This window comes from Budorcas taxicolor, chromosome 9 (genome assembly GCF_023091745.1).
Source record: "Budorcas taxicolor isolate Tak-1 chromosome 9, Takin1.1, whole genome shotgun sequence".
Taxonomy (NCBI): Eukaryota; Metazoa; Chordata; class Mammalia; order Artiodactyla; family Bovidae; genus Budorcas; species Budorcas taxicolor.
This window is the reverse complement of record NC_068918.1, coordinates 67,987,198-68,008,456: the sequence shown is the minus strand read 5'-3', so window position 1 is coordinate 68,008,456 and position 21,259 is coordinate 67,987,198. Positions and strand designations below refer to the sequence as shown.

General features: G+C 36.1%; 1 protein-coding gene across 5 annotated transcripts in view; it reads left to right on the top strand.

Annotated features, from left to right (window-relative positions):
- The window catches only part of REPS1 (RALBP1 associated Eps domain containing 1), an 88,797-nt gene that overhangs the window by 60,048 nt on the left and 7,490 nt on the right, over window positions 1-21,259 (top strand). For 2 of the 5 annotated variants that reach the window (XM_052645477.1, XM_052645475.1), the window contains exons 10-15: window positions 1,772-1,852; window positions 7,328-7,415; window positions 8,171-8,272; window positions 18,017-18,089; window positions 19,494-19,612; window positions 20,464-20,528. In XM_052645477.1, the coding sequence (XP_052501437.1) occupies window positions 1,772-1,852; window positions 7,328-7,415; window positions 8,171-8,272; window positions 18,017-18,089; window positions 19,494-19,612; window positions 20,464-20,528 (528 nt within the window). The remainder of the gene's footprint in view (window positions 1-1,771; window positions 1,853-7,327; window positions 7,416-8,170; window positions 8,273-18,016; window positions 18,090-19,493; window positions 19,613-20,463; window positions 20,529-21,259) is intronic. The other 3 variants (XM_052645476.1, XM_052645479.1, XM_052645478.1) reach the window with 3 other exon arrangements.

Below are 21,259 nucleotides of genomic sequence, written 5' to 3'. Positions count from 1 at the left end.
ACATTAATAATAATAAAATTTATTGAGGACTTTTGATGTGCCAGCTCTGTTCAAAAAGCTCTTTACATATATTAACTGTTTACATCTTTATAACAATTCTGTGATGTAAGCATTATTAATCTCATATTTCACATGGTGAAACTGGAACATAGATTAGATAACTTGCCTAAGGGTGTACGGCATAGCTAGGATTCCAGGAGTCTGGTTCCAGAGACTGTGCTCTTAACCATTATACCAAACTTATAAAAATAAGAGTGTTTCTCTGCACTCCAGGTAGCTTACATACAGCCTTGTGAAATCAGGTAAAATCTCATGCCACCAAATAGGTAAACAAATGTCTTCTTTTTGGAAAAAAATAGTCTGCATCTCAACTTTTCTCCACAGTTAGATAATTGCAAATTTAAAAATTCCTTCTGTACCTATGCAACAGTAATTATTGAAGAAACTAATTAGATCAACAGGTATTGGTAAGTCACTTCCCTGAAGTGATGTCCCACAATAAGTGAATTACTATGGACTCTCTATTCAGGAGACACTCTGAATGCATCAGTGTTTCTAAGTATATCTTAATTTTATGATTTTGAAACATCTGAGAGAAAAACTGTTGAATGATTACATTAGCCATTTTTGTAGATAATTTTTATAAATGTGTTCATTTGCTATTATTTAATTTCTACATGTCTTCTCAAATTAAATAGCACTGTTTTAAATATTAAGTCGAACTTTGAAGCATAAAAATGTTTACTGAATTATGAAAAGAGGATTTTAGTTAATGGGATAGGTGTGTCTGTGTGTAAACATTTGTGTGTATATATTGTATATGTGCAAATGTTTTTCCTTCTTCAGAGTCATTGATAATTCTTAAGAATCAAATTGTAATCATAATTTTAATGATTTTGATCTAAAAATCCTATACTGTTTATTACTAAGATCTTCAAATGGAGTTACTAAAGTTATTCACTTATCACTCCACCTAATTTGAGGTATGATACTTGTGTACCTCTTTTAGAAGAGTAGTATTTCATATCAAAATACATCTCCTATATATAACACATACTCAGTTGCTTGATTTGCTCTCATTGTGGCCGCATTCTGATTTTTCTAGCATGGGGTTGGAGGTGGGTGCCTGATTGGCAGTTCTGTCTTGTGGTCTGGCATGGCCCTGTTCATAATGCTGAATGTAGGGGTTGATTTGCTGCAGATTGACATAAACTGCAATATATATTAATTCCAGAATTCTTTGCATTTTATCTCAGTTATATTTTATTAAATATCTATACATTTGTATAAAATATGTGCACGTACATAATAGAATCATCTTTCAGGGGTCGCACTGGCAAGTCACACTGACTTGCTTTGTTTTGGCCAAAACTCTGATACAATCAGAATTCATTAGCATCACTAATTCAGTGCATTAACACTTGGATTTTCAGTGAAGAATTTGAAGTTATTCTTTCTCTAGTCTAGAAAAAACTCTTTAAAATTTTTATCTTGTTACCATTTATACCACTTAGACTCTGTTCCTTTGTTCTGTAAGGCTTTGAATCTCTCCCATAGAGAGATCAGTTATTACTGTACATTTGATTGTGAAGCTGCTCACTTTACATAGATAATATAAAATGTTATGGAAAAATAAAACTTAACGGAATTTGTCAGGCCTACGAAACACAACTTGCAGTGCAACCTCTGAATTACTTTGCTAAATCTTCTCCAGTGATCTTTTACTCCATCTTTCTCATCATGCTGACTTGTCTCTCCTCTGTCTGTTCAGCAGTGGGAGACATTTAGTGAACGCTCTTCAAGCTCACAAACTCTGACCCAATTTGATTCTAACATTGCACCAGCTGATCCTGTAAGTCAATCACTTAGCTTGCTTGTTTGAAATTAATTTTATTAACCCAAATTTTCATTCATTATGGTTTTTAGCTGATGTGCATGATTCAGTGGAGTGCTTAGAGGGAAATGGTGGCAGGCTTTTCAATTTTTATGTGTTCAGTGGTGGAAAGAACTTTTTCTTTTTTCTTTTTTTTTTTTTTACCATTCTCTGTATTTTCTAGTTATTTTGGTGAGAAATCTGTTTTTAAAATCTGGTACATGTGTCTAAAGAAGCATTTTGTGAACAATTGATACTGTTAACTTTGTTTTTATTTGCTAATTGAGTGTATGTTTTTATTAAACATGCTGTTTATTTCAGTGTAATGACAGTAAATACTATTTTATTTGTATGCTTACACATCATGTAATATGTACTATGTATGTAAATATGCAGTGTCATCATTTATTTAATAGTCCAGATGGTACAGCTTTGACTTAATCAGTATGTTGAGTTCTGTTACAAGAGAATCAAGTTCAGAAAAACAATGTAGAATTGTCAATCAGATTTTCATTTGTGCAGAGGACCTCTGTCTTGTCTTGCTGTGGTTTGCTGTGTTGCTTTGAAAATGCTACAAAGTTCACATCCTGATTTAAAAAATAAATTCTGTCCCCATAGATTGAACTTCATATATGCCCTGCTTGTTCCTCAAGTTATTTGAAAACTTCAAAACCTTAGCTATTAATCATTCTTCTCACTGTTCACTTCGGCTTTTTCTTTTAATTTTTTTCCTGTAAAGAGAAGGACATGGTAATAAGCACCTTTCAAAAAGAAAAGAGGAAGTAAGTAGGAAGGGAAGAAGAGTGTAAAGGTAGGATTTTAAAGAACGAGTTCAGTGAAAAGATATGGAGAAGGTGACATGAGGCATTCTTTTGAGGTGTTTCTGACCGAAGATAGCCAGCATTTTATTCATTAAATGTAAAAATACTCTTGTTATTTAATATAAATTGGGGAGAAGTGGCATTTAAAGATAATAGTATGGCTTCAGCATTTTAAATGAATGAACCTTTGGTGTTTTACAGTTTTAAAGAATTTGTATCTATTTGAAATATAGAGAATGCTGTTATAGTCAAACATAATATATCAAAATGTTTTAAGTGTCTATGATTATTCATTATTTAGGGAACAGTTAATATGTAGATTATCTATGCCTTTGGCGTCTCTTTTCTTACCACTTTGAGGATGTTAATGTTTGATTTTAGTCTCTGAAAAATGGAAGATAAATAAAAGGTAACGCTTAGCAATTTTTGCTGCTTCTTAGAAGCAGTAATTAAGGTCCCTTGGAAAGTGACAGGTGTGCTATAAGCTGTTTTACTTTAGCTCTGAGTTTCATTTCTCCATATTATTCCTATCTCCTATTTGCAGAGTCAAGTTAATTTTGTTTAAAGTACTTTAGTAAAAGTACTTTACAGGGAAGGATATAGCAGTCGAGACTCTCTTTTATTCTCTAACCCTTAAGTGATTTTGAAAATAGAAATTCATTGTATTATGATTGTCAGGCTAGGAAAGAACATTAAAAATATAGACTCAAAGGCAAAATAAATTGATTCATGACTGGCAGAAAATGCAGGGAAATAGTTGACATAATAACAGTGATGTTCTTGTAACTTCTTGAAAATAATATCCAAATTTGTGAATTCCAGCCTAATGTTTTACATGACATAACACATTACTTTCTTTTGTTATTTCTAGTATGACAGAAGGCTCTAGGGAAAAAAAATATAAATGGTCAATCAACATTTTAAACTTGAATTTAGACCTCTAAATTTAATAATGTTGGCAGTCTTAAATATTATTAATCTGGTACCAGAAAACATCTTTTTTCTCTTGTGGTGAATTATAATCTCACTATAAACTTGCAATTGGTACAATGCTCTGCTCTCAGTGAGGGTCTGAGCTTCTTAACCATCATCTAATTCTTACTTAACATATTGCCTATCCACAGAACAGTCTGTAGTCACAATCCCAAATGATCCTCAGCAAGGCTTTTATAAATGAGAATTATAAGTAAGTAAATAAGATCCATTCAAATTAGAATCACATAGGAGAGAAAGAACACCACAGTTCAGATATACAAATTTAGTGTACCTTACCATGTCGGAAAGAATTGATGGAATAATTTTTAAAAGCCAAAATTTGATAAGTAGGCATTTGCTCAATAAAGTTTTAAGTCTATGAAGAGCTTCACTCTGCTCTGTGACACTTAGAGACAGCTGTCACACAGTTCAGTGACCTCACATGAAAACCAAGCTGGCTTTAGGCTCTCAGATTTCTTATGAAATTGGGTTTTTGCTATCTCGTTTCCAGAAACTTGATTACTTTTGTTGAACTGCTTATCAGTTAATAGCTTCTGGTAGAATCTGTTTCTGCTGGGAAAGTCTGAAATGATGAGAACCGCAGTGCACTAGTCTTCGCTGTGGTTTATGTCTGATCTTGAGTGCTGTAGAATGTTTGTGTCACTCAGCATGTGAAAGGGAGTTCATTGGATCACTGATTATGCCCAGCCAAGTCACTTGGTTTGGTGGAGCCCCCTTCCAGGTGCCCATGTTATTCTCTAGGAATACCAAGATGTCAAAAAATAATTCCAGTCTTAAGTAGACCACAGCTTGATCATTACAGGTTGATGATTGTAATATAGCTGATTGTGATAATTATCATATGTAGCTGTGAACAAACTGTGGGTGGAGAACTGTAGAATAACTCAGCTCAGTATGTTTGGGAAAGTTTTCACAAAAGAGGTTACATTTGTATGATGAATTTTTAATGAAACTGTTAATTGGCAGGAGTGGACAAGGGCATTCCAAGCAGAGAGAAAATCATGAGCAGGAGCAGTTCAGTGCAGTGAGATATAGGGTAGGTGTGTATGGGGCAGTGATGGGGAGTAAAGAGCATGATTGAAACACAAGTGGGAAGATCTTTGTATGCTCAACCAAAGATCTGAACTTAATCTCATAGACACTGGGAGCTAACAAGAAGTTCCATGAGAAGATGGAGGTTCTGAAGAGGTAGCTGGGGAAGGTTATTCAGGCAACAATGTGAAGGATTGATGGGGTTGAGAGTGTCAGATGATGAGCACCTGAACTAAGTGACACAGGAATAGAAAGTAAGCAGGGATAAACAGGATAATAAGACAAATAGTGTAATAAGATTTAAGCTAAGTAGAAAATATAGATACATGAGCACAATGGAATATTCAGTAAAGTACTAAATTGTATCAGATGAAGTACTCAAATATATGATACAAATGTGCCATGGTTGTGAGTGTGTAGGAGTGGGTCCTAAAGGCTTTGTGTGATTTGAGTAGACAGAAGAAATGGGCAGAGCCTCCAGTCAGTCGTTTTACTTTTTTCTCTATTTTTAAATATGAGGATGCTAATTTGGAGCAGAAGTTTTACTTAGCATCTTTTGGCTCGGGACTCAAAGAATCATAGGCATTTATGGTTCTTCATCTGGATATTGAAATGCTCTTTATTGTGCTGCACATCATAGTCACAAACCAAGCTTCCAGTCCGGTAGTCTGAGGTTAGGCCTGGTCATCTGTGTAAAACTCTTCCAGGAACTGCCTTGTCCTGCTAGTAGCAGGATCTAGTGGATTAACGCTGTTGTAGGCTCACAGAGTTGGACACAACAAGTGACTTAGCAACAGCAGCAGCAGGCTCATAACAACAGAAAATTGATTTACTAGTACAGAAACTTAGGCAGATTATTTAGAGAATATTCATTCTAGAAGATTTCATGATTTTCTTTTCTTGGCGTCATTACTGTGACTTCTGTTTTTTGTATGGTAAATATGTGAAAAGGCGGTTTAATATTTCTGTTACAAATTTCATAAATCTGACTTTATAAACACACACACAGAATACATACTAGATCAGTATTATGAGTTAAAGTATCTAATAAGTTTTTCTCGCTTGTTTTTTCCTAGTTTGTTTGGGTTTGGAATAATGAGATATCATGCTTTCTCCTTTAATCTTGCCTTAGAATGTTAAATTCTGGTTCTTAGCAGTTATTTCTGCTATTAAAATTGTAAGTTAAGAAAATAGTTATTCTTGAAGCCATATTTTTTATAACCATAATCTAGAGTTATTGTTAATAATTTTTTGAATATGACTCGTGAGAAATCTATAAACTTTTATCTATTATATTCATCTTTTATAACTATAATTTTAGAGTTGTAGGTGAAATGTTAGTTCAGTTTTATTAGATAGTACATAACTATCTGTCCAGAGTCTCACTGGTATGGGGACAGTAAATTACTGTTAATGGATTTATCCATACAATTGCAATAAATAATTCATTTGTTATTAATGGTTTGAATTTAGAGATTACGAGAATTAGCCAAGGAGACCTGTAATTTAAACAGGAGATGGTATGCTGGAACTCAGCTTTCTGTGGTGTTACCTAATACTGTCACCAGAACAGTATCTAACTTAAATTGAAAGGTCATTATTCTTTATACTAAATGATAAACTCATTACAAGATATTCAAAATTTAAGGATCTCAGATTGTCTTTAGCAGCAGCACATTCAGAATATAAGCCGGCTCCTTGTAGAAGGAGCTGAACTCCTGTAGCCATGTTATCAGCTGGTCTTTTGCCATTAAGCCAGTTGCTTGATCCTGTTCTTGTTCCTCCCCTGGGTGGCTCAGCTCCCAGGGCCAGGCCTGCCTGGCTACCCATATGCACCTTTCTCTCTTCCTTCCCGTTTGGAAAGGCTGCCATGCAGTGCCTTATACACTTTTCAGTCTTTTCAGAAATTTGTTCTACCAGTTCCTTAACTGCTCTAACTAGACTTGCTACTCATGACTTAAGTTGAGGATTATCAGATGTATTATAGTCATGAAAAGTTTAAGTATTAGAGTAGGAGTGTTACTTATCCTAACTTAGAAAATGAATTCCTTTGTGGAAGTTTCATGCATGAATTTTAAACAGTTCTGTGAAACTAATCTATATGAAGTATGTATTGTGCCTACTGTTACAATACGATGGGCATTTCATTAACTTTGTTTATACATGAAAAAGAAGAGTGTCAAGTTTTCTTGAGCAGTTTAGTGAAAATGAGTTCAGTCTGTTACTCAGTCTTCGGATTCTCATAAATAGTTCACTTTTAACCTCAAAGGTTCAAATTTATATAATTTCATCAGATCGTTTCACACTTTGCCTTTGAATATTGTCGTGAATTGTGTAAGACCAATTTTTTTCTTCACATCTTTAATCATTCAGAGTTAAAATACACTTTTTATAAAACAAATCAGATTCTTAAGCATATATAGTAAGCTTGATTTTTTAAATATAATTCTGGAATTTTTAGTTAAAAAATTACTTCTCATGCTTAGTTTAATGTGAATGAGAACTCTGTCCACTAGTTTTTGAAGTATTGTTAGTTTTGGTTATTTCATGGTATCTGCTTGGCATTTTTAATACAAATTCTGTATGTCCTCCCATTTGTCTGTAGGATACTGCTATTGTTCATCCGGTTCCCATTCGGATGACTCCAAGCAAAATCCACATGCAGGAAATGGAACTTAAAAGAACTGGCAGTGGTAAGAAAACTGTTGCTGGGTTGTTTTTTAGTTTAGTGTGTTGTGTTAATATTTTAGGTTAGCATCAAACCAAAATACACAAGCAGTCATTCTGAGTTCAAATTCCTTTTGTTAATTACTTATTTTTAACATAGTACTTTCTGCAGCAATATATGTATTATGTGTATATTTTTAAATTTAAGCAAATTATTGAATTTAATTTATAAAATTTTAAATAAGGATGCTTGGAAAATGTGACTTTTCTAATGCGTTCTGTACTTTTATGATCATTCTTACGAATCTACATTGAAAAATGTGTTCAAATTTTAACTGAAGAGGTATATGTTAAAATGAATATTGTCTTTGTTTATTTTGCTTTAATTCTTGAAGTTTCTCCTCATTTTAGATTAAATGTTTTAGTTAGGGTCTCTCAAAGGTAGATTTGTTTTCTATGTAGGTCAACAACAATAAATTACTTATTTTACGGTTGTTTGTGTGGTGCTTTATTTAACTAATTGCCCTAAGGGATAAAATTAACAAAGTATGAACATGCAGCTTGACTTTTTCATTATAAGATATCTTCTGTTGTGGCAGATAACAAATTCTATATAAACAGGTTTATATTTATCCTATTAAAATATTACTTTGTCTTATATTTCATGGATTTACTTGCTACTTCTTTGGAGTATTAAAATGAAGTCTTATACTCTGAGGTTTATGAATTTATTAATGCAGATATCTATATCTTGTATGTTTACCTATTAATTCTCTCCTAGATCATACTAATCCCACTAGCCCATTGCTTGTGAAAACATCTGACCTTTCAGAAGAAAATAAGATAAATTCATCAGTGAAATTTGCTTCTGGAAATACTGTAGGTAAGTGAAAGACAAAATTACATCTTCCGTGTGAGGTTTATTTTATTAATTAATTTATTTTTAATTGGAGGACAGTTGTTTTACAGTGTTGTGTCGGTTTCTGCCGTATATCAACATGAGTCATCCATAGGTATACATATGTTCCCTCCCTCCCACCCCATCCCATCCCATCCCTCTAGGTTATCACAGAGTACCGGGTCGCACTCCCTGTGATATACAGCAGCTTCCCCTTACTATATGTTTTACATATGATAATGTTTGTATTTCAGTCCTACTCCCTCAGTTCATCCCACCCTCTTCTGCCCACACTGTGTCCATAAGCCTGTTCTCTATGTCTGAGTCTCTTTTCCTGCCCTGCAAATAGGTTCATCAATACCGTTTTCCTAGATTCCATATATATGCATTAATATATGATCTTTTTCTCTTTCTGGCTTATTTCACTCTGAATAAATGGCTCTAGGTTCATCCATCTCACTAGATCTGATTCAAATTCTTTCATTGTTATATGGCTGAGTAATATTCCATTGTATGTTTTTACCACAACTTCTTTATCCATTCATCTTTCAACAGAGATCTAGGTTGCTTCTATGTCTGCAGTGAACATTGCAATACATGTGTTTTTTTCAGTTACTGTTTTCTCAGGGCGTATGCCCAGTAGTAGGATTGCTAGGTCATATGGTAGTTTAATTCCTGGTTTTTAATGAAATCTCCATACTGTTCTCTATAGTGGCTTTATCAGTTTGCATTCCCACCAACAGTGCAAGAGTGTTCCTTTTTTTCCACCTCTCCAGCATTTATTTTTTGTACAGTTTTTGATGATGGCCATTATGACTGGTGTGGTGTGATACCTCATTGTAGTGTTGATTGCATTTCTCTACTAATAATTGGTGTTGAGCATTTTTCATATGTTTATTAATAGTCATCTGTATGTCATCTGGAGAAATGTATGTTTAGGTCTTCTGCTCGTTTTTTAATTGGTTTGTTGGTTTTTCTGATACTGAGCTGCATGAGTTGCTTGTATATTTTGGAGATTAATCCCTTATCAGTTGCTTCATTTGCAGTTACTTTCTCTCTTTCTGAGGGTTGTCTTTAAATCTTGTTTATGGTTTCCCTTTGCTGTGCCAAAGCTTTTAAGTTTAATTAGATCTCATTTGTATATTTTTATTTCCATTACTCTAGGAGGTGGGTCATAGTGGATCTTGATATTCTTTTTGTCAAAGAGTGTTTGCCTCTGTTTTCCTCTAAGAATTTTATAGTTTCTGGTCTTACATTTAGGTCTTTAATCCATTTTGAGTTTATCTTTGTGTGTGGTTTTAGGAAGTGTTCTAATTCCTCCTTTTACACATAGCGGTCCAGTTTTCCCAGCCCCACTTATTGAAGATACTGTCTTTTCAATAAAAGACTTTTCATCCTATAGTCTTGCCTCCTTTGTCAAAGATAAAGTCTTGCATCCTTGTCACACCTGCCCATAGATGTGTGGGTTTATCTCTGGGCTTTCTATCTTGTACCATTGGTTTGTATTTCTGTTTTTGTGCCAGTACCATTCTGTCTTGATGACTACATTGTAGTGTAGTCTGAAGTCAGGGAGGTTGATTCCTCCAGTGCCATTCTTTCTCAAGTTTGCTTTGGCTATTCAGGGTCTTTTGGGTTTCCATACAAATTGTGGATATTTTTTGTTCTAGTTCTGTAAAAAATGTCATTGGTAATTTGATAAGGATTGCTTTGACTCTGTAGATTGCTTTGGGTAGTATCTTCATTTTCACAATATTGATTCTTCCAATCCAAGAAAGAACATGGTGTATCTCTCCATCTGTTTATGTTGTCTTTGATTTCCTTCATCAGTGTCTTAATAGTTTTCTGTATATTACTTTTACATTTCCTTAGATAGGCTTATTCCTGGGTGTTTTATTCTTTTTGTTGCAATGGTGAATGGGATTGATTCCTTAATTTCTTTTTCTGATTTTTCATTCTTAGTGCATAGGAATGCAAGGGATTTCTGTGTATTAATTTTTTATCCTGCAACTTTACTAAATTAATTCACCGATTAGCTCTAACGATTTTCTGATGGTATCTTTAGGCTTTTGTAGGTAGCCAATCATGTCATCTGCAAACAGAATTTTACTTCTTCTTTTCCAATATGGATTCCTTTTATTTCTTTTTCCTCTCTGATTGCCATGGCTAGGACTTCCAAAGCTATGTTGTTAATAATAGTGGCAAGAGTGGGCACCCTTGTCGTCTTCTTGATCTTCAAGGAGATGCTTTCAGTTTTTCACCATTGAGAATAATGTTTGCTGTGGGTTTATCATATGTGACCTTTATTACTTGAGATAGGTTCCTTTTTTTCCAATTTTCTGGAGAGTTTTTACCATAAATGTGTGCTGAATTTTGTCAAAAGCTCTTTCTGCATCTGTTGAGATTATCATATGATTTTTATTTTTTAATTTGTTAATATGGTGTATCGCATTGATTGATTTGCATATATTGGAGAAGCCTGACATCCCTGGGATAAGCCCAGTTTGATCTTGGTGTATGATCCTTTTGTGTTGCTGGATTGTGTTTGCTGGAATTTTGTTGAAGATTTTTGCAACTTACGTTCATCAGTGACATGGACTGTAATTTTCTTTTTTTGTGATTTCCTTGTCTGGTTTTGGTGTCAGGATGATGGTAGCCTCATAGAATGAGTTTGGAAGTGTTCCGTCCTCTGCAATTTTTGGAAGACTTTGAGAAGGATAGTGCTTCTCAAAACATTTGATAGAATTCACCTGTGAAGCCATCTGACTTGTGTTTTTTGGGAGATTTTTGATCACAGTTTCGATTTCAGTGCTTGTGATTGGCTTGTTCAAAATTTTTATTTTTTCCTGGTTCAGTCTTGGAAGGTTGAACTTTCCTAAGTACCTGTTCATTTTTTTCAGATTGTCCATTTTATTGGCATATTGTTGCTCGTAATAGTCTCTTATGATCCTTTGTATTTCTGCGTGGTCTGTTGTAACCTCTTTGTCATTTCTAATTTTGTTGATTTGAGTCTTCTCCATTTTTTGTTGATGAGTCTGGCTAATGATTTGTCAATTTTGTTCATCTTGTCGAAGAACCAGCTTTTAGTTTTACTGATTTTTGCTATTCTTTCTTTTATTTTTTACTTATTTCTGCTCTGATCTTTATTATTTCTTTCCTTCTGTTAACTTTGAGATCTTTTTCCCCTTATTTTTCCAATTGCTTTAAGTGTAAGGTTAGATACATCATGTTTTCATTATCATTTGTTTTTCTAGGTATATGTTTATTTCCCTTTTTATTTCTTCAGTAACCTGTTGCTTATTTTAAAACGCATTATTTAATATGTTTTAAACATATTCCCCATGTGTTTGTGTTTTTTACAGCTTTTTTTCCCCGCAGTTGAAAATCTAGTCTCATAGCACTGTGGTCAGAAAAGATGCTTGATATAATTTCAGTTATCTTAAACTTTACCAAGGCTTGATTTGTGACCCAAGATGTGATCTACCCTGGAGAATGTTCCTTGTGTAGACCTTGAGAAGAAAGTTTATTCTTCTGCATTTGGATGGAATGTCTTAAAAATATCAGTTAGATCATCTGGTCTAATGTGTCATTGAAGGCTTATGTTTCCTTATTTTTTGTTTTGATGACCTGTCCATTGGTGTAAGTGGGGGGTTAAAGTCCCTGACTAGATGTTTTACTGTCTGTTTCCCCTTTTATGACTATTAGTGTTTGCCTTGTTGAGATGCTCCTATTTTGGGTGTGTAAATATTTACAGTTGTTGTGTCTTCTTGGATTGATCCCTTGATCATTGTGTAGTGTCCTTCTGTTATTTTTTGTAATATCCTTTGTATTAAGGTCTATTTTGTCTGATATAAGAATAGTTACTCCAGCTTTCTTTCAGTTTCCGGTTGCATGGTATATCTTTTTCCATTCTCTCGCTTTCAGTCCATATATATCTCTAGGTCTGAAGTGGGTCTCTTGTAGACAGCTTATATACGGGTCTTGTTTTTGTATCCATTCAGCCAGTCTGTCTTTTGGTTGGAGCATTTAATCCATTTACATTTAAAGTAATATATTCCTCTTGGCATTTTCTTAATTGTTTTTGTAAGTCTTTTCCTTCTCCTATAGCAGTCCCTTTAGCATTTGTTGTAAAGCTGCTTTGGTGGTGCTAAATTCTCTTAACCTTTATCTGTAAAGCTTTTGATTTCTCTGTCAATATTGAATGAGATTGTTGCTGGGTAGTGTAGTCTTGGTTGTAGATTTTTCTTTTTTGTTACTTTAAATATATCCTGCCATTGCCTCTGGCCTGCAGAGTTTCTATTGAAAGATCAGCTATTAACTGTGTGGAGTTTCCCTTGTATGTTACTTGTTGCTTTTCACTTACTGCTTTTAATATTTTTTCTTTGTGTTTAATTTTTGTCAGTTTGATTAATATGTGTCTCAGCATGTTTCTCCTTGGATTTATCCTTAATGAAACTCTCTTGTGCTTCTTGGACTTGATTGGCTATTTCCTTTCACACGTTAGGCAAGTTTTCAACTATAATCTCTTAAACAATTTTCTCAGACCCTTTCTTTTTCTCTTCTGCTTCTGGGACCCCTTAATTTGAATGTTGGTGTTTAATATTTTACAACACAGTCCATGGAATTCTTCAGGCCAGAATATTGGAGTGGGTAGTTTAATATTATCCCCACAGTCTCTGAGACTATCCCCACTTCTTCTCATTCTTCTGTGATTATTCTGCTCTTCAGCAGTTATTTTCACTTATTCTGTCTTTCAGTTCATTCTTCGGCCTCAGTTGTTCTGCTGTTGATTCTGTGTAGATTATTTTTAATTTCGGTAATTGTGTTTGTCTCTGTTTATTCTTTGTTTCTTCTGGGTCATTGTTAAATGTGTTAAATGACATGCATTTTCTCCGTTCTGTTTTCGAGATTGTGGATCATCTTTACTATCATCACTCCAAATTCTTTTTCAGGTAGTTGGCCTATTTCCTCTTTGTTTATTTGGTGTTGTGGGTTTTTACCTTGTTCATTCGTTTGCACAATATTTCTGTTTTTTCATGTTATCTAACTTACTGTGTTTGGCGTATCCTCTCTTGTTTTTGGTCTTGGCCATCAGTGAGTGAGGTTGGTCCAGTGGTTTGTGTAGGCTTCATGTTGGGAGGGACTTGTGCCTGCCTTCTGGTGAGAGGAGGTGAGTTTTTCCCCCCCTCTAATGAGCAGGGCTGTGTGAGTGGTGTGTTTTGGGGTGTCTCTGGGAAGCCTGTCTCCTCTTGAGGTCTTGCTTCTTGTTTGGGTAAGGTGCTCTTTTTGGGTGCTGCCAGCAGTTGAGTGGTGCCAGGCCTTGGATACAGGAAGAGGCCTTTGTGGGAGTTCTCACTAATTAAGACTCCCTGGGATCAGGAATTCTCTGGCCAACTAGTGTCCTGGACTCAGTGCTTCCAACCCAGAGGCTCAGGCCCAATCTCTCATCAAGGAACCAGGATCCCACAAGCTGTTTGTTATGGCAATAAAGGGGATTAAAACAAACACACACAAAAAAGAACCCCAGACAAATGGTGAATTCAAAATCAGACAAATAGTAACAGAAACAAAGGAACACACACACACACACAAAATCAAAATAGTCCAAAGAAAACAAAGTACAAGAGAGTGACCCTGTGAGCAAAGGAAACTATAAGTGATATCAACAAATTAAAAACAACACTAACTAAACAGAAAACAAGACCAAAGAAGAGAGCCAGGTGAGGAATAAAGCAAACTAACACGGTGAAAAGAAGAAAGAAAAAAATAGAAAAGTAAAGTATATAAAAAGATTTATATAATATTATTGTATATTCTCTATATATGTATATATATTCTATGTATATATAAAGATATATTGTATACAGTAGTGTATATATTGTATATATATAATATATAATATATAAATTGTATTCTATATAAGTAGAATTTATATATAATAAATAAGGAAACAACAACAAAGAAGAAGCCCCACAGATCTGCAAAAAGCCAATGTAGAGATAGATGTATATGAAGGAAATAAAATGTCTTTTAAACAATTGTCGAAAGGTTAAATAGATACAATAATAATGAAGTCAACAACCACAGCATCAGAGGAAAGAAAACCAGAATCAACTACAGAACAAATCAAAATATAAGAATAATAATAAATGTTTTTCTCAGGTCTCAGCTGTCAGCATCCTTTCCCCTCCTGTGATTCACAGTCCACTTCCGCCTTGCTAGGAAACCCTCCAGTCTTGGGGGAGCTGGTCTCTAGACCAGCTGTGGGGACAGCACAGACTCTAATCTAATTCTCCTCTTAGTAGGTTCTTGCCTCCAGCGTCCACAGCTGTCAGAGCTAGGGCATTTTGTTTTGTGGATATACTCGCCCTTCTATGCATTCCATAGACACAGAGTCTGCCTAGTTGATCATGTGGATATAATCTCTAGCTAGTATAGCTGGTGAAAAGGTTTTCAACCCTCTTCCTTGTCCGCTCTGCCCCTGGAACTCAGTTGTGGTTTTACCCCCACCTCTGCTTGTGGGTCATTTACAGGAATTAGTTCCTGAGGCTGCCTCTAGGACTTGGGTCTGCCCCAGGGAGGACCAGGTGTGCAGGTGGGGTGCTTAGGTCGCAGGGACTTTGATGGCGCCAGGTATGCCGGGAGGCTGGTAGCCATGGGCACAGGAGATGTGGTGCTGTTAGAATCTCTTTCTAGCTGCTGGCAGCTGGCGTTCAGAGGGTCTGATGAGGGTCCTTTTCTGTTGCTTGGCATGTCAGGCACTCACATGGCCGCCTTCTCTGGGATATTCCTCTGTTACTCAGCTGCACATGCCAGCATGTAGGGGGAGAAGTGATGGCGCCACTCCTTGTATGTGACTCAGCAGTAGCACCCTGCTTCCATGACTGCCTGACTTTATTCCAAAGGCACTCCCTACAGCAGTCTCCTCCCTCCCATCCCTCTCTGCTGTTTCCCCAAAATCAACAGCAGTCTTTGCCCTGGGATTGCGGTTACGCCCCAGCTCCCAGCTGCTCTGCATTCTGGTGGGCTGTGTCCCCGCCTGGGCTATGTAGGGCCACGGCACAGATTGTCTGTGTGGTTCTCACTCCATTCAGACTGTCACAGATCAGCTCCTTCACTCTCCAACAGTCTCAGATGCTTCCCCTTTGTCCCAACCGACTGCCCTGATATAGGGATATCACCCCTTCTTCCACTTGCCCACCTGCTGGGGACAGGTTCAGTTGTGCTGACTTTGCTCCTCTTTTTCCCTTCCCTTCTTTGTCCTGCCCAGTTTTGTGTGGATCTGTATGTTCCTTTCCGGTGGTCAGGGACTCCTGCTAGCTCTAAGCTGGTGCTCTGCAAGGTCTTCTGCATCTGAAGATGTGTTCCTGATGCATCTGTGAAGAGAGGTGTACTCCACTTCCACCTGCTCCTCTGCCATCTTGTCTCTTATCCTTAGTCTGCATTTAGAATCTGAAGAATTTGAATATATAACCATTTAGTATTATCTTCACTGGATAATGCAGAGAATAGTCAATCCTTTTAAAGACCCCTACCCTCTGTATTCAGAGAAGGCAGTGGCACCCCACTCCAGTACTCTTGCCTGGAAAATCCCATGGACGGAGGAGCCTGGTGGGCTGCAGTCCATGGGGTCGCTAAGAGTTGGACACGACTGAGTGACTTCACTTTCACTTTTCACCTTCATGCATTGGAGAAGGAAATGGCAACCCACTCCAGTGTTCTTGCCTGGAGAATCCCAGGGACAGGGGGAGCCTGGTGGGCTGCCGTCTCTGGGGTCGCACAGAGTCGGACACAACTGAAGCGACTTAGCAGCAGCAGCAGCAACCCTCTGTATTAATAAATGGATGCCTGTTGTCGCTGCACCTGCTTCAAGGCAGGCCTCCTGTTGGCCATCCCTCTCAGCTAGCTCTTCCCCACTCCTTTCTTCCTCTCACAGGAAATTGTGTACATGTTCATTCAGTCATTGTTAATGGAATACTATTAATATGTGTCAGGCTCTGTTCTAGACACTGAGTATTCAGTGAATAAAACAAAAATTTCTTTGCCCTTATGAAGTTTGCATTTTATAGGGGAGACAAGAGAAAAAGGAAATAAAAATAACTATCTTAGGATATAGTTAACACCCTGGATAAAAATTAAGTTGTGAAAGGGGAGAGGGAGTGACAGTTTAAGTAAGGTGATCAAAGAAAGCCTTACCAAAAAGTGGCATTTGAGTTAAAACTTGAAGGATATGAATTTAACTGTGTGAGTATCTTAAGGAAGGATGTTTTAGGCCAAAGGAATAGCCAATATGGAGCCCTGGTTTAGGGAAGATTCCTTCTTTATATCTACTGGAAACAGCCAGCAAACACCTGAACTAGAACTACCACGTGGGAGAATAGTAATCGGGGAGCGGTGTAAGACTGACTTCTACCGAGAAAGATGAAACTCCATTTAGAAGGTTTCTGAATGGAAAAGTGATGTAACCTGACCTTCCTTTTTTAACAAGATCATTCTGGCTGCTATATTGGTAATAGAAGGCAAGAATTCAAACAGGGAAAGACGGTTTTAGGAAACGGTTATAATAATACAGGCAAGAGAAGATGATGTCTTGGCCTAGGGTGGTAGCAGTATAAGTGGTCAGATTCTGGCTAGATTTTGTGGGAAAAGACGACAGGATTTGCTTACGTTTGTGATGCACAGGATGTGAGGGGTGGGGCCAAGGGAATCAGGGTGATTCAAGGGATGTTAGCCAGAGCCACTGTAAATTGAAGAACTCTATTATAGTAGAAGATTGGTGGGAGAAAGGGTAGGAATTCAGTTTTGGACGTGTTCGGTCTGAGATGCCTGTTAACAACGTCCAAATGGGAATGTGTTAATTTTAGCATCCTACTGTACCAATTATTAAACTTCTTAGTGATTTGACAGGAAAAAGAAGCGGGATACACTTTGAAATGAAACAAAACTAAATAACCAGTCCCTTCAATTTATAACTCTTGAAAGGTATTTCGTAGTATTTCTTCAGATTATCCCTAGAGTTTCTGTTTTAAAACTTCTTTATTGCTTCATAGCTGTTAGTCTGATTCTGGGGTTCTCTGCTCCTTTATAAGATTTTGAGGAAATTGAAAATATGTCCTCAGGTGAAAAATTGGTACCCTCTGGCTAATTTCATAAGTTTTATCATTGTCTAAGCACAGTTTATTCCTTTATCAACTTTTTTAAAATTTGCATAAACAATTAAGTTCGCTTTTTAACTTAAAATGCTTCTAATTTATCCTTTAAAATGAATTTTTTTTCATTATAAAAACTATTCACACTTGTAGAAATTAATAAAAATAAGAAAATACAAGTTATAATCTCACTGTTCCACAAATGACCATAATTAACATCCATTGTCAACCTTAATCTTTACTTTGTGCATGTTATATTTTTATATGAAATGAAGTTGTGATATATGTACTGTTTCCTGCCCTGCTTCCATGTAACTAATTTTGAATATTTCTCTGTTATCAAACAGTAACTTTTTTAGATTGTAATTGCTCTCTGTGCATAGTACTCTGTTGTATAAGTACACCATTTATTTGGTTTATATCTAATCTTTTATGGTTAGTAATGCAATGCTGAAACATTAACCTGTTGGCCAATCTTTGAATATCCCTGGTTTGAAACAATAATTCAGTTACCTTTTTAGGGCATATAGAATAAAAAGTAAAGAAATGATTATTATTAAATAGGATATATCCCATTTATCAGCAGATGGGTACAGTAGTTCAGACTCTTTTACTTCGGATCCAGAACAGATTGGAAACAACGTAACTCGTCAAAGGTTAGTGTTTCTGTTAATTAAAAAAGCATAATTAAAGTATTTTGTTACATTTTAATATTGAAAATTATTTGAAACCAAGTATAAATTATTTTTGGAGAAGGAAATGGCAACCCATCCAGTATTCTTGCCTGAGGAATCCTGTGGACAGTGGAGCCTGGTGGGCTGTAGTCCATAGGATCGCACAGAGTCTAAGTGACTCAGCATGCATGCATGCATAAATTATTTTTCTCAGTTCTTCACATCTCTGTAGGCTGTCAGGTTACCTATTGATTGATGTAAAAGGGAAATGATTTTTACACTTTCCAAAGAAAAGCAAAGCAAAAGGAATCGTTGTCGTCTTGGTGTTCTGTGGAAGGTTTAAAATAAACTGATAACTTCTTGGCAGTTGGTTTAATACAGTCCTTTTTTGTAGCTGAGCAGTGAGAGTCTCTTTAGGTATGAAATGTGCAGATTTCCTTTTAGAGCCTTATGGGACAACTACCAAAAGAATTTGGTGTTTTAAAATGTCATCCGGACACTCAGCCCAGTGTTGGGCTACCTACCCATCCTGAAGACCTGTATCACATGTTAACATTTCAGGCACAGACAAAAATGATACGGGACAGGGTGAGGTGGCAAGGGGTCTGTCTCCCAGGGCTTCACCATCCTCTCAAAACTGCACAGGACAGAGGCATCTTTTTCCGCTGCTTTTCATACATCATAAGAGTGTTTTGCCACACACCTGGAGGATGTATGGAGAGACTGGTAACGTAGACTCTCCAAGAGCTCACACAATCAGAAGGCTGCTTCTTCATATGTCTTAGAGTTCTCATTTGGGATTTTAGTCTGCTTTTTATTCCTATAAGTGAGGATTAGATTATCTTAGTCCATGAAATTCTTCAGAATATAGACGACTTTTGGTGCTAATAAGCAGATCTCCAGGGTGAGTGAACATGAGTATAATCACCTCTAAAACGAGTGATTTTAAGATGAGATGGCATCTCACATAGTTGAGCCAAAGTGTACTTCAGCTTACCAAATTTAAATAAGTTGAAAGCTAACCATATCTGAAAGTACAGTTTCTCTTCTTTGAAAACAGCTTTTCAGACTAATATCGCCTTTAACTGAATATGAAAACATTACACTCGGTTAGTAGTCTACCTTGAATTCATGTTAATAACTTTTTTTAAAGTTCTTTAAAATTTTGTTAAATGTATAATTATAAAGAAGATTATTTGCTGTATTAAGTAACTGCTTGTTGAATGCACATCGTAAATAATACTCTATTCATTATAATACTTGGGTACCCTCTGGAGAAAATGTCACACCAATAAGATCCTTTGCTGCTTAGCTAAGTTTGATTGCTTAAAAAGAAAAGCTGCAATATCAATAACGTGACCAATTGTAACGGGGCTAATTTTGCAGGTCTCATTCAGGAACATCACCTGAAAACACTGCACCACCACCTCCACCTCCAAGGCCTCAGCCCTCTCATTCTAGATCATCATCTTTAGATATGAATCGGACCTTTTCCGTCACAACAGGTAGGGGTTAGAGAACTGTGATACAAATTAAATATGTTAAATTGTTAAATATATTTAGTTGATTACAGATACACAGTATTTTGTTTTCTCTTATTTTTTGATATTTATCTGAAGAAAAATTTTAAATTGAAAAAGTATCAGATGAAAGGGAATTTATTTTCCTTAATGACTATCTAAAATGTGAGTTCAAATGATAAAGATGGGAACCTGAGAGATGCCACAAGAGATTTTAAAAGAAAAATTTTCTGTGGAGATATTAAGGAGGAAAAGCTAACAGGTCTTACATTACATGATAGAGGAGAGAGAGGAGTCATAACGTACTCAGAGGGTTCAATTTTTATATGACTGGTCTTACTGTTGGTCAAAATAGAAAAGTTAGGATAGAGGGTGATGGTGTTCTGTTTTTGATATTATGTGTTTGGAATGATGAGAAAGAAGAGAAAAATCGACAGGTTGCTGGACCTGTGGGCTAAGCAAGATTGATATATTATTTGAGAACATTTACTAGAAATAATAAACTAAAATGCTAAATGGAAAGAGGAAATTTGGAAGTCTTCATATTTGATAGCTAAAAGTAGTCAGAAAGGTGGGAAGAAAACCAGACATACAGTGTTACAGGAACAGGGAGGAGCAAGATGAGTGCTGTGCGCAGCAGAGCAAGAGAAGAGAGGTCTGAGAAGAGGCTGTGAGACTCACCCATATCCAGACAGCTGGCGAGATGGACTTGGCTTCCAGTACGATACATTGGCATTTGAAATCTTTATCATTTGATCACATTCATTCAGCCTATGTGCTCTACTAGCAAAGTAATTATATATATTTATAAAAAGAGGACTTGTGTATTCACACAGGACAGCAACAGGCTGGAGTTGTTGCCCAACCTCCTGCAGTGCCTCCAAGACCACAGCCCTCACAGGTAATTCTAGGTCTTCATTAGTAAGCATCGGTTATTATAGTCCCCTTGGTCAGTTTATCTGTTAGGTCTTTGATTCTATTCTAGAATTATTTTGAAAATCGGTAATTGCCTAACTCATTCTTAATGCATATTTAATTCGGAGAAGCTAGGTCTTTTCTTAGATGATAAGAATTCCAATAATGATTTGGGTTGTTTTTTGAAAGAAACTTAGGAGCGAATCAAATGATAGTGTCTCGGCAAAGGAGGGTTTAGAAGAAGGATCAGTGGATTGAGGGACAGGAAGTGTCATGTTTGTCCTGGACCTAGTAGTGACTCAGGGTAACCTCCCTGGATCTTCCTGCATCAGTGAATCAAGTGTTGCACAACCAACAGGTCATAGTTGTTTCATCTGCATAAAACTATTATGTTCCAAAATAGATTCTAGTTTGTAGCTTAGTTTTATGTGACTGACTAGCTACATTTTTACATGAATGAATTGGGTTGATTTTTCTGAGTTAGAGTCTTATAATGAAATTGGCTATTTGTAGTTAAAAAGATGGTTTCCTAATTGTCGAAGATACTGAAATTTGAATATTCCACTATTTATATTATCTAAAGGGCCAACAAAAATACTTTCACTGCATTAAGGTGTAAAACCCAGTGAATTATCTCTTCACTCAAGAACTAGTCTAGTGGGAAAAACAGACCTGTAAACAGTTATAATAAAAATGCTATAGTAGACATACTTATAA